Genomic DNA, 13091 nt, shown 5'->3' on the forward strand with positions numbered 1-13091 from the left:
ACAAAACTGAAGATGTACTAAGGATTAAGGCCCAAGTTCATCCAGTGTCCCCAGGTTGGTGGTTTGCATTGGTAATATAATTCAAATTTTTAGGGTCTCTGGGAGGCAGGATCAGAATTCACCATTCTTTTTCTTGGCAAAGCTGACTGTGCCCAATTGTCTCATGTCAGCAACACATAAGGAAATGACACTAGAGGAGACACAGGGACCGAATGCTGATCAGGTGATTCCACCTTTCGCTGTTCTCAATGAAACGCTAGGCATTGGATCTCTGATAAATCAGAAAATAAATCCAGCTATTTAACAGTGGGCCATTACCTCTCCTTATTCTCTAGCCACAGAATTCTTAAGAAAAAGCAAAGCATTTAAGCCTGACAATTTAAAATTTATATATATTTTAGTAAGTTGGCTTATTGACACTCAAAGGAAAAACTTTTGTGCTTTCCTGTACTTGTAAGCAACATTTCCATAGTCAATAACCTTTATTTCCTGAGTACTCACAGGGTGCCAGGTCTTGCTCTAACCTGGGCTCACGGGATGCAGTAAGGGAGTAACAACAGCTCCCACAGAGCTTACATTTTAGTGGGAGACACACCTAAGTACTTTGAAAACACAGGCAGCCTCAACTTTTTATTCCTAAAATGACTGAATTAGTTGTTTAGATCTGTTTATACTGAAAAAATTAGTTCATTGAAACACGATTCTCAAGGCTTCAGAAAGTCTGTAAGGCCCCAAAGTACACTGCAAATTAGTATAATATTGATAAAACTATGGTATGATCACATTACTACAGGAAAACAAACCCAATTTTGTCCAGGCAAATGTTTGTTTCATCCATTTGATAAAAATTCTTGAATTTATCAGGTGCCAGGCATTGTGCTGTCACTGTGATGTGAAAAAAGAGGCCAGGACAACTGGTAAGGCCCGCCCCCCAGCCCCCTCTGCGCCCCACACTAGGCAGAACTGCAGAGTCGAGTGGGAGGGAAGGTGCTAGAAAAAGTGAAACTGGGGAGGGATGTGGTGAGCTGGCTGGGGAGCACGGCCACTGAGACAGCCACACGTGCTTCAGCACAGCTGGGTCAGAGGCTGGGTAGGAGGGTGACAGGGAAAGAGAGAAGCAGTGGGCAGACTGCAGAGTATCTGAGACATGTTAGAGGATCTGGACTTTATCCACAGGACAATGGCGACATGTTCAGGGGATGAGCCATCAGGCTTTATATTTTAGGAGGTGCACTTGGTTGGCCACATAAAGGACAAATTGTAGGGGTGAGACTGAGGAGAGTCTGGACTAAGATACTGGCAGAGAAGAGGATGAGAACTGGAGTTGGAATGGAAGGAGCTGGTGGCTGGCCAGGTAGGAGCAAGGAGCCGAGAGGACACCCTGGTATCTGGGTATTGGGTGGTGGTATCACTGCCTGGGCAGGCCAGCCCAGGAAGAGTCCCTAGGGTTAGGGAGAGGGAGAAGCTGAAGTTAGTTGTGAACATGTCTGGAGGTCTCTGTGGGACCTCTAGAACCTGGAGGTACTTAGAACACAAAATGGTAATGTTATTTTGTGTTCTTAAAACACAGAAATGGTAATACAAGTCAAGGGAGCAAAAGCATCCCCTCAGGAGGTTGTGGCGACATAGCTGTGATGTCCTATCAACCACCCAGAGGCAGGGCCTGGAGCCAACCACTGCTGCCTGGCTCTGCTCCTTTCCAGCTGTGTGGCCTGAGGAGTGCTGTCCACTTCTCTGAGTCTCAGGCCTCTATAAAGTAGGGAGGGCTGGTAGAGGCTGACATGTATGGAACCCAGTGCGTGTTTAATGTCAGCACTCCAAACAACATGGAGAGCAAGTTTGCCAAGGCAGGGGTTCTCTTTCTCACGTATTCCTAATCCTTGCCTTTCTTGCTCTTGGACTTGCCTACCCAAGTAATGGCACCGCTACCCAGGACCACAGATCCCATCAGTACATAGCAGACACTCAACAGTGCTCTCTCCCAAAGTTCTTTCAGGGAGTAGGGGGAAGTCAGTTTGAGGAGAGAGGGAGCTTAAGGCAAGAGATCCCGTGTCAGGAGGGGCTCATGTCGGACAATAGGGAAAGAGGGCCAGCAGCGATGAGCATGCACACAAGTTTGCATGTGAAGGACAGAAAGTTAAGGGAGTGCCATTCTGTCTTCTCTCCCTGGTATGAGGACAGCATCATCTACTAGGTGAGAGGGACAGGGCAGGTCTGAAAAAATGTAGTCAGTAAAAAGTAACTGTTGTGGAGGAAGAGGCAAGAACCTCCCACAGTTGAAAAAAACTTGTAGGTTCATACCAAACCATTTCACCTTAGAAAATATTCAATAAAGAAATTCCACTAATCTCACTTCAAATATAAGACAGCATCAATATCTAATTTTAAACTGTGGATACAAAAAAAAACACTAAAGATCTTATATGGTTCAATTTCTTCATATTTTTTCTTCTGAAAAAAAACTGTAGAGTTTAGGGTCTGAAAAAAAAGACACCTCAACTGTTAACTGGGAAAATTACATAATCTTTCTTTTTCTTTCTTTTTTTGAGACAGGGTCTCATTCAGTCCGACTGGAATGCAGTGGTGTGATCACAGCTTATGCAGCCTCAACCTCCGAGACTCAAACAATCCTTTCATGTAGCTGGGACCACAGGTGCATGCCACCATGCTCAGTTTATTTTTACATTTTTTGTAGTGAGCCATTGAGCCCAGCACAATCTTTCTAATTTAGTTCCTTATCTGAAAAGCGAGGACATTCGGACAATGATCTCAGAGCACTGTTGTGAAAATTAAATTCTCAATATAATGTCTGGTGCCCAAAAAGCATTAAATTGAAGTTGGCTTAAACTGTAATCACATAAACACCATGTGGTCTTTTTTTTTTGAGACGTAGTCTTGCCCTATCGCCCAGGCTGGAGTGTAGAGGCGTGACCTCAGCTCACTGTAACCTCCGCCTCCCAGGTTCAAGCAATTCTCATGCCTCAGCCTCCTGAGTAGCTGGGATTACAGGCACGCACCACCACATCCAGCGAATTTTTGTATTTTTAGTAGAGACGGGTTTAACCATGTTGCCCAGGCTGGTCTCGAACTTCTTCTGACCTCAGGTGATCTGCATGCCTTGGCCTCCCAAAGTGCTGGGATTACAGGCGTGAGCCACCACGCCCAGCCCACCATGTGGTCTTAATAGCAAGCATGGAGTAACAAACAAAAATTCATTAAATGCTCCTAGAATATTATACCCCACAATGCAAGACAACAACAACAAAACACCTGGTAAGATGACCAAGGCTAGGCCATTATAAACCTCCTGGTCACTCCCAATGCAAAGAATCATCAAGGACACAGCTGTATGTTTAAAACTCCCTGGTAATATTTCTTTCTTTCTTTCTATCTTTCTATCTATCTATCTATCTATCTATCTATCTATCTATCTATCTATCTATCTATTTATTTTTTGAGACGGAGTCTCGCTCTGTCGCCCAGGCTGGAGTGCAGTGGCTGGATCTCAGCTCACTGCAAGCTCTGCCTCCCAGGTTTAGGCCATTCTCCTGCCTCAGCCTCTGAAGTAGCTGGGACTACAGGTGCCTGCCACCTCGCCTGGCTAGTTTTTTGTATTTTTTAGTAGAGACGGGGTTTCACCGTGTTAGCCAGGATGGTCTCGATCTCCTGACCTTGTGATCCGCCCGTCTCGGCCTCCCAAAGTGCTGGGATTACAGGCTTGAGCCACCGTGCCCGGCCCCTGGTAATATTTCAAACCCATTCTATCTAGGTCAAAATAGACAACAAATTCTCCCCTGGGACAGACTTCTCTGTCCAGGCCACATAGCTGCAGACATGTGCACCAGTTCCATTTACTACACTGAACATTCTGACTTAGTCACTTGTGAATTCCTGGCATCATAAATGTCTACCGACAGCACAATAGACGTTTATCTCCCTATTTTAAAAAACTGTAGTAAAATATACATAAAATTTACCATTTTAACCATATTTAAGTGTAAAATTCAGCGGCATTTAGTACATTCACATTGTTGATTTTAAGGTTCATCCATGTTCTAACGTGTATCAGAATTTCATTTCTTTTTATGGCCGAATAATGTTCCATTGCATGTATATATGACACTTATTTATCTATGCTTCCATTAACGGACACTGGAGTTCTTGAGATGTTTCCACCTTCTAGCTAGTGCAAATACTGCTGCTATAAACACTGGTGTGGAAGTATCTGTTTGAATGCCTGTTTCCAATTCTTCTGGGCATATATCCAGGAGCAGAAGTGCTGGGTCATATAGTAATTCTAAGTTTAACTTTTTGAGGAACCACCAAACTGTTTTTTCCCCTAGTGCCTGAACCATTTCACATTATCACCGGCAATCCAACAGGGTGGCCAGTATACAGCAGTGTATGAGGTAACAGAGTATATAGAGTATTTTCCACATACTCTCCAACACTTGTGATGTTCTGTTTTAATGATACTAGCCATCCTAATGGGTATGAAGTGATACCTCCATGTGGTTTGAATTTGCATGTCCCTATTGACTAACGATGAGGAGCATCTTTTCATGTGCTTATTGGCCATCTGTATATCTTATATGGAGATTCCTATTAAAATCTTTTTTTTTTTTTTTTTTTTTTTTTTTTTTTTGAGACGGAGTCTCGCTCTGTCGCCCGGGCTGGAGTGCAGTGGCTGGATCTCAGCTCACTGCAAGCTCCGCCTCCGGGGTTTACGCCATTCTCCCGCCTCAGCCTCCCAAGTAACTGGGATTACAGGCGCCCGCCACCTCGCCCGGCTAGTTTTTTGTATTTTTTAGTAGAGACGGGGTTTCATCGTGTTCGCCAGGATGGTCTCGATCTCCTGACCTCGTGATCCGCCCATCTCGGCCTCCCAAAGTGCTGGGATTACAGGCTTGAGCCACCGCGCCCGGCCCAGTCCTATTAAAATCTTTTACCCAGTTTTGAATTGGGCTAATTCCTTTTTATATACATTATATGTTTAGAAAACAAATGGGTCAAGTTTCTTAGCAAAAAAGTACTGGAAAATAACACTAATTTTTTTTTTTTTTTTTTAAATTTTTGAGATGGAGTCTCACTGTCACCCAGGCTGGAGTGCAGTGGTGTGATCCTGGCTCACTGCAACCTCCACCTCCTGGGTTCAAGTGATCCTCCTGCCTCAGCCTCCCGAGTAGCTGGGATTGCAGTCACGCACCACCACACTCGGTTAATTTTTGTATTTTTAGTAGAGATGGCGTATTACCATGTTAGCTGGGCTGTTCCTGAACTCCTAACCTCAGGTGATCGGTCTGTCTCGGCCCCCAAAGTGCTGGGCTTACAGCCAACGTGCCTGGCCAACACCACTAATTCTTATTAATGCAAAGTAAATGAATCATCTATTATAGAATATGTATGCAGACACACAAACCAATATTTAGATATAAACTACTTTGGAAAACAGAGATCAGACTGGGTCTATGTTGCAGAAATTTAAGAAAAGGAACAATCATGGAGAAACTTCATCACAAAATACACCTGAGGCATAATCCAGACAGCAACTTTTACTTGTCCAGTGAAACATAAATTAACTTTGAACAGCCAAAAATCTACTTTAAGTCAGGCAGAGTGCCTCATGCCTATAATCTCAGCACTTTGGCAGGCCTAGGCGGAAGCACTGTTTGAAGCTAGGAGTTTAAGATCAGCCTGGTCAACATACTGAGGCCCCTGCCTCTACAAAAAAATTTAAAAAGTACCTGCACAAGGTGGTGTGCACCTGTGGTCCTGGCTGCTTGGAAGGCTGAGGCAGGAGGACCGTTTAAGCCCAGGAGTTTTGAGGTTACAGTGAGCTATGTTCACGCCACTGCATTTGAGCCTGGGCAACAGAGTGAGACATCGTCTATACAAACAAACAAACAAACACAAACACATCTACTTTATATTAAAATATGAAACCACTATATGGCAGAACCCTGAACCCTGACTTTAAAAGAAGCAGAAAGTTTCCAGATTCTCTATGCTGCCTCCCTATAACTACTGCCAGGCCAGACAGATTCTCTGACTTTCTCTAGAATGGGGTGTATGGTAAAGCATTACAGTTTTGGAGGTTTTCTCATATAAGAAGGAATAAACGAATCTGTGATGGCAATAATGAATCATCATACACAGAATGCTCACTATGCTAAGCACTTTACATGTATTACTCTATTCATCTGCTGGAGTAGGTCTACTATTATTGCCACTTTACAGATGATGCCCAAATACAACAACAGAACCAGACTCCAACTTAGTTCTAACAATACCGTCTACATTCTTAACCAGTGTGCCACCACACAGAGATGTCAATCCAGCAGATTATAGGTTACCTAATCACCTGGATGGTGATACTTACCTCTGGAAAACAGGCGCTGCTAAGGTTTGAATAACTGAGGTGGCTACAGATCAAAATGCATCAACGTTTGGAAATACTATCATTTGGCACAAACCATGTTTTGGTCAGCGATGGACTGCATATACAACAGTGATCCCAGAAGAATATTGTGTTTTTACTAAATCTTTTCTAAGGCTAAATATACAAATACCAGTGTGTTATAAGTGCCTATAATATGCAGTGCAGTAATGTGTTGTACAGGTCTGTAGTCCAGGAGCCATAGGCTATCTCATCGAGCCTAGGTGTTAATAGGCAATGCCATCTTGGTTTCTTGGTTTGTGAAAGTACAAATACACTCTATGATGTTCGGAAATGAAATTGCCTAATGACACATTTCTCAAGACAGTATTCTCATTGTTGTTTTTTTTTTTTTTTGAGACGGAGTCTCGCTCTGCCACCCAGGCTGGAGTGCAGTGGCCGGATCTCAGCTCACTCCAAGTTCCACCTCCTGGGTTCACGCCATTCTCCTGCCTCAGCCTCCCGAGTAGCTGGGACTACAGGCACCCGCCACCTCGCTCGGCTAGTTTTTTTGTATTTTTTAGTAGAGACGGGGTTTCACCGTGTTAGCCAGGATGGTCTCGATCTCCTGACCTCATGATCCGCCCGTCTTGGCCTCCCAAAGTGCTGGGATTACAGGCTTGAGCCACCGCGCCCGGCCTCTCATTGTTAAATGACACATGATTGTACCTAACTGGTTGAATTTGTCATAGGAGCCTAGGTGAGCAGAACATTCCTCTTCACACAAATCCCCAAAAGCTTCACAGTCTTTGCATTCTTTTCCGTTTCTGATAAGAAAAACTGGTTGCCCTCCTCTGGTAGCTGGGCTTATTTATTCATGAATTAACCTTCCATCATCCACAGAAAAGGTAAAGTGTTATTCTTTCCTCATGCTTGAATATGCTTAAAGTTAGGATTCTGAGTTTTTTAATACTTCATGTAGATCAAGTGTTAGTCTGACCGTTTAGTTCGGGAAATGGCATTCAGCAAGCAACAGCATGTACAGCGCAGGACAAAATTATCATATTCAGCATCAGGTTTAATATGGTTCATTCCTCATCCCAGAGAATTGATGTTTAGAGAATTTTACACTTCTGTTTGGAGCTACTGGTCACTGTAGTGGGCACACTATAAGACAGGCATTATTCTTGAACATAGGAAGCAAACAAAAACAAAATACACTACAGAAACAATCCCAAGAAAAATTTAGTAAGTGAATTATGCAACTGAAATGGAATGTAATACTATCAAGGCTTGATAGCAGTACTTGCTCCTCAGCACTAGATGGCAGTGTTACTAAACAAACGTAGTATCTGCATGTGGCGGCTGATGATAAATTTAAGCTAATTTTAGTCAATCACATGGCTTCTGACAATATCCAGATCTCAGTATTTCATAAAATTTTGTCACTATAACCTAAAAAGTGGAGTCTTCCCCCCAACCCCGAGACACAGTCTTGCTTTGTCGCCCAGGCCGGAGTGCGGTGGCACGATCTTGGCTCACTGCAAGCTCCCCCTCCTGGGTTCAAGCAATTCTCCTACCTCAGCCTCCTGAGTAGCTGGGATTACAGCACGCAGATCACCTGAGGTCAGAAGAAGTTCGAGACCAGCCTGGGCAACATGGTTAAACTCGTCTCTACTAAAAATACAAAAATTAGCTGGGTGTGGTAGTACGTGCCTGTAATCCCAGCTACTCAGGAGGCTGAGGCATGAGAATCGCTTGAACCTGGGAGGCATAATCTGGGAGTAAACTGTGTATGCCACCACACCTGGCTAATTTTTGTATTTTTAGTAGAGACGGAGTTTCACCATGTTGGCCAGGCTGGTCTCAAACTCCTGACCTCATGATCTGCCTGTCTTGACTTCCCAAAGTGCAAAGTGCAAACAGATGGGATTACAGGCGTGAGCCTCCACACCTGACCAAAAGTGAAATTTTAAAAGTATATGAAAAATCACAGAATAACACATCAGCACTATCTGTCCCTCTTGAGTTCTGTATGCCTACAGACTCAGTGCTGTTGTTGAACGGCTGAGCATCTATGGCTTGTCACACTCATTTTTCAACTTTCAATGGGCAGTGCTTTACGATTTTTTTTTTTTTTTGAGATGGAGTTTCACTTGTTGCCCAGGCTGGAGTGCAATGGCACAATCTTGGCTTACTGCAACCTCCGCCTCCTGGGTTCAAGCGATTCTCCTGCCTCAGCCTCCCAAGTAGCTAGGATTACAGGCATGTGCCACCACGCCTGGCTAATCTCTTTTCTATTTAGTAGAGATGGGGTTTCACCATGTTGGTCAGGCTGGTCTTGAACTCCTGACCTCGGGTGATCCACTTGTCTTGGCCTCCCAAAGTGCTGGGATTACAGGCGTGAGTCACCGCGCCTGGCTGATTATTTTTTTTGTTGTAGGGTTTTTGAAAGAGGGTCTCCCTCAGTTGCCCAGGCTGGAGTGCAGTGGTGCAATCTTGGCTCATTGTAACCTCTACCTCCTGGTTTCAAATGATCCTCCCACTTTAGCCTCCTGAGTAGCTGTGATTACAGGTGTGCGCCACCACACCCAGCTAATTTTTGTATTTTTAGTAGAGACAGGGTTTCACCATGTTTGCCAGGCTGGTCTCAAACTCCTGGACTCAAGGGATCTGCCTGCTTCCGCTTCCCAAAGCCCTGGGATTACAGGTGTGATTCACCATGCCTGGCCTTACAATTCTTAAGGCATTTTTTTCTGGTCCATTTCTTCCTTAGGGTCTCACAACAAATCTGCTTTAGGCAGTACAAGAATCCTTAACCTCATGATTCACAAAAGGAAGATGAAGTGATTCATGATTTAGAAAGGGGAAGTAGTAAGCCCACTGCACACTCCTGGATGATGATCCTAAATCCAGATACAGTAAAAATGGGGCATGGGAAGGTAGAATACAAAATTTGGTTTAAATTAATTATCATCTAAATATCTAAAAACATTTTGGATACATTGCTGATGTGAATGTAAAACTGTACAGACTTCATAGAAAACAGTTTGGTGGTTTCTTTCTTTCTTTCTCTTTTTTTTTTGAGACGGAGTCTCGCTCTTTCGCCCAGGCTGGAGTACAATGGTGTGATCTCAGCTCACTGCAAGCTCCACCTTCTGGGTTCACACCATTCTCCTGCCTCAGCCTCCTGAGTAGCTGGGACTACAGGCACCCACCACCACATCCGGCTAAATTTTTTGTATTTTTAGTAGAGACGGAGTTTCACCATGTTAGCCAGGATAGTCTCGATCTCCTGACCTCGTGATCCGCCCGCCTCGGCCTCCCAAAGTGCTGGGATTACAGGCGTGAGCCACCGCGCCCGGCCTTTCTTTTTTTTTTTTTTTGAGACAGGGTTTTGCCCTTGTTGCCTAGGCTGGAGTGCAGTGGCATGACCTCGGCTCACTGCAACCTTTGCCTCCCAGGTTTAAGCGATTCTCATGCCTCAGCCTCCTGAGTAGCTGGGATTACAGACACCACCACCACCATGCCCGTCTAATTTTTGTATTTTTAGTAGAGATGGGGTTTCAGCATGTTGGTCAGGCTGGTCTCGAACTCCTGACCTCAGGTGATCCACCCGCCTTGACCTCCCAAGGCAGTTTCCTATTAAACTAAAACATGTAATACCAAATGACCTGACACTTGTACTCCTGGGCATTTATCCCAGAGAAATGAAAATTTATGTTCACACAAAAACCTGTACATAAATGTTCATAGGAGCTTTATTTGTAATAACCCAAAATTGAAAACAATCTAGATGTTCTTCAGTTAAACGAGTTGCCAAAAACAAACAAATCTGTAATACTCTCAGTAATAAAAGGTAACAAACTTGATACATGTAACAACTTCAGTGAAATGTTCAGGAATTACGCTGAGTGAAGAAAGACAATCTCAAGAGGTCACATATATGATTCCATTTATATAACATTCTTTTTTTTTTTTTTGAGACGGAGTCTCGCTTTGTCGCCTAGGCTGGAGTGCAGTGGCGTGATCTCAGCTCACTGCAAGCTCTGCCTCCCGGGTGCACGCCATTCTCCTGCCTCAGCCTCCTGAGTAGCTGGGACTACAGGCATCTGCCACTAGGCCTGGCTAATTTTTTGTATTTTTAGTAGAGACGGGGTTTCACCGTGTTAGCCAGGATGGTCTTGATCTCCTGACCTCGTGATCCGCCCGCCTCGGCCTCCCAAAGTGCTGGGATTACAGGCGTGAGCCACTGAGCCCGGCCTATATAATATTCTTGAAATGACTTTATAGAACTGGAAAATAGATTAATAGTTGCTAGGGCTAAATGATGGTGGGATCAGAGGTAGAGGCAGAGGCAGAGGCAGAAGAGGGTATGAAAGGGAAGTCAGTGTGTTTATGAAAGGGCAACATAAAACATCCTTGTGGTGATGAAAATATTTAGCATCTTGACTGTGGTAGTGGATATACAAAGCTATACATGAGATAAAATTACACAGAACTGAATATACACACAAATAACAAGGGAAATCTGAAGAAGATGTGTGGATTGTGTCAATAACCTGGTTATGATATCACACTATATTTTGCAAAATGTTATCAGTGGGAAAATGGGTAATGGGTACATAGGATCTTTCTGCATTATTTCTGACAACTGCATATAAATCTGTAATTATCTCAAAACAAAAAGTCTACTTAAAAAACTATGGATTTTATTTGGTATCTGTTCTTTTATCAGACTATCAGTTATAAAGAGAATTAATTCAACAAATATTTACAGTGCTATATGCAAAGGACACAGCAATGAACAAGGCTCGTAAAACTGCCCTTCTTTCCTATTAAGAGACAGCTTAAAAACAAAATAAAAAACCAAAACTGCTTTACATGGCGCTTATATTTTGGTGGGCAGGAGACAGACAAAAAACAAAAACAGAAACCACGTTAGCTGGTTAGAAACCTTAGTGAGAAAATAAAGTACAGCAAGAGGATAGAGGTGAGGGAGGGTTGTTTTATTTTATTTATTTTGAGCTGGAATCTCGCTCTGTCGCCTAGGCTGGAGTGCAGTAGCACAATCACAGCTCACTGCAACCTCCAGCTCCCAGGTTCAAGCGATTCTCCTACCTCAGCCTCCTGAATAGCTGTGATTACTGGTGTCTGTTACCATGGGCTAATTTTGTATTTTTAGTAGAGATGGGGTTTCGCCATGTTGGCCAGGCTGGTCTCGAAGTCCTGACCTCAGGTGATCCGCCTGCCTTGGCCTCCTGAAGTGCTGGAATTACAGGCGTGAGCCACTGTGCCCGGCGGTTTTATTTTATTTTTAAATCAAATTAAATTAAGTTAAATTAAATTTTTGAGACAGGGCCTTGCTCTGCTACCCAGGCTGGAGTGCAGTGGTGTGATCAAGGCTCACAGCAATCTCAAACCTCCTGGGCTCAAGCGAGGCTCTTACCTCAGCCTCCCAATTAGCTGGGACCACAGATGCATGACATCACATCTGGCTAATTTTAAAATCTGTTTCTAGAGAAGGGGTCTCACTATGCTGCCCAGACTGGTCTCTAACTCCTGGCCTCAAGCGATCCTCCTGCCTTGACCTCCCAAAGTGCTGAGATTATAGACGAGAGCCACTGTGCCTGTCCAAGGGGTATTACTATTTTTTCTTCCTTGAGACAGACAGAGTCTTACTCTGTTGCCCAGACTGGAGGGCACTGGTACAATCTAAGCTCACCACAACTTCTGCCTCCTGGGTTCAAGCCATTCTGGTGCTACAGCCTCCTGAGTAGCTGGGATTACAGGCATGTGCCACCACACCCAGCTAATTTTTGTATTTTTAGTAGAGACAGAGTTTTGTCAATTGGCCAGGCTGGTTTCAAACTCCTGGGCTCAAGTGATCTGCCTGCCTCAACCTTCCAAAAGTGCTGGTGTTACAGGTGTGAGTCACTGCGCCTGGCCAAGGGTTATTTTAAATAGGGTAGTCAGAGAAGGCCTGACTTATGGAGGACACATGAGGCTTGAAGGAGGAAAGGGAGCAAGCCCTATCTGGGAGGAAAGTATTACAGACCAAGGGAACAACAAGTGCAAAGGCCTGTCCCGAGGCAGGAACATATCTGGCACATTTGGGGAAAGGCAAGAGAGCCAATGGGACTGGAGCCAGGTGAGCAATGCACAGTGACAGATGAGGCCTGGGGTAGAGGGGCCAGATAAGGCAGGGCCTCGTGGGCCACTGTCATGATCCTGGCTATTATTTGAGTGAGCCGGGACACTGCTGGAGTGTTTTAAGCAGAGGAATGACACGATCTGAGTTATGTTTTACAAGGATTACTCTGGCTGTTGGGTTAAGAATAGGTAAGAAGCAACCAGGGGGCAAAAGATGGGAAACCAGGTAGCAGGCTACTACAAAATCCAGATGAAACACAGTAACTCGGATCATGATGACCCAGGAGAATGTCATTATGTTGCTGCACGTATGAACCTTCACACAAGTGAAAAATCAAACTTGCACTCATTAGAACCCTTACTAAACGCTACTCTTTGTTACTTAGGACAAAGCTAGAGCTTTAGCTGTACAAACCTTATCTTGTGACCCAGAGGGCGTTTCTTCTAGAGTCTCAGTGCTTCCCAGATTGGAGAGCTGAGTGCTTGGCTGTAACCCAGGGCTGGAGATATTTGAGTCGCCCATCTGATTCTTTAAAAAGTTAAAAGAAAAAAATACATCATG

General features: G+C 44.2%; 2 protein-coding genes across 2 annotated transcripts in view; both read right to left on the minus strand.

The window, feature by feature from the left end:
- The window catches only part of TKT (transketolase), a 643634-nt gene that overhangs the window by 68962 nt on the left and 561581 nt on the right, over positions 1–13091 (minus strand). The window lies entirely within an intron of this gene.
- The window catches only part of DCP1A (decapping mRNA 1A), a 60412-nt gene that overhangs the window by 9928 nt on the left and 37393 nt on the right, over positions 1–13091 (minus strand). The window contains exon 6 of the mRNA XM_050781094.1: positions 12945–13058. Coding sequence (XP_050637051.1) covers positions 12945–13058 — 114 coding nt within the window. The remainder of the gene's footprint in view (positions 1–12944; positions 13059–13091) is intronic.

This window comes from Macaca thibetana, chromosome 2 (assembly GCF_024542745.1).
Source record: "Macaca thibetana thibetana isolate TM-01 chromosome 2, ASM2454274v1, whole genome shotgun sequence".
Classification (NCBI taxonomy): domain Eukaryota; kingdom Metazoa; phylum Chordata; class Mammalia; order Primates; family Cercopithecidae; genus Macaca; species Macaca thibetana.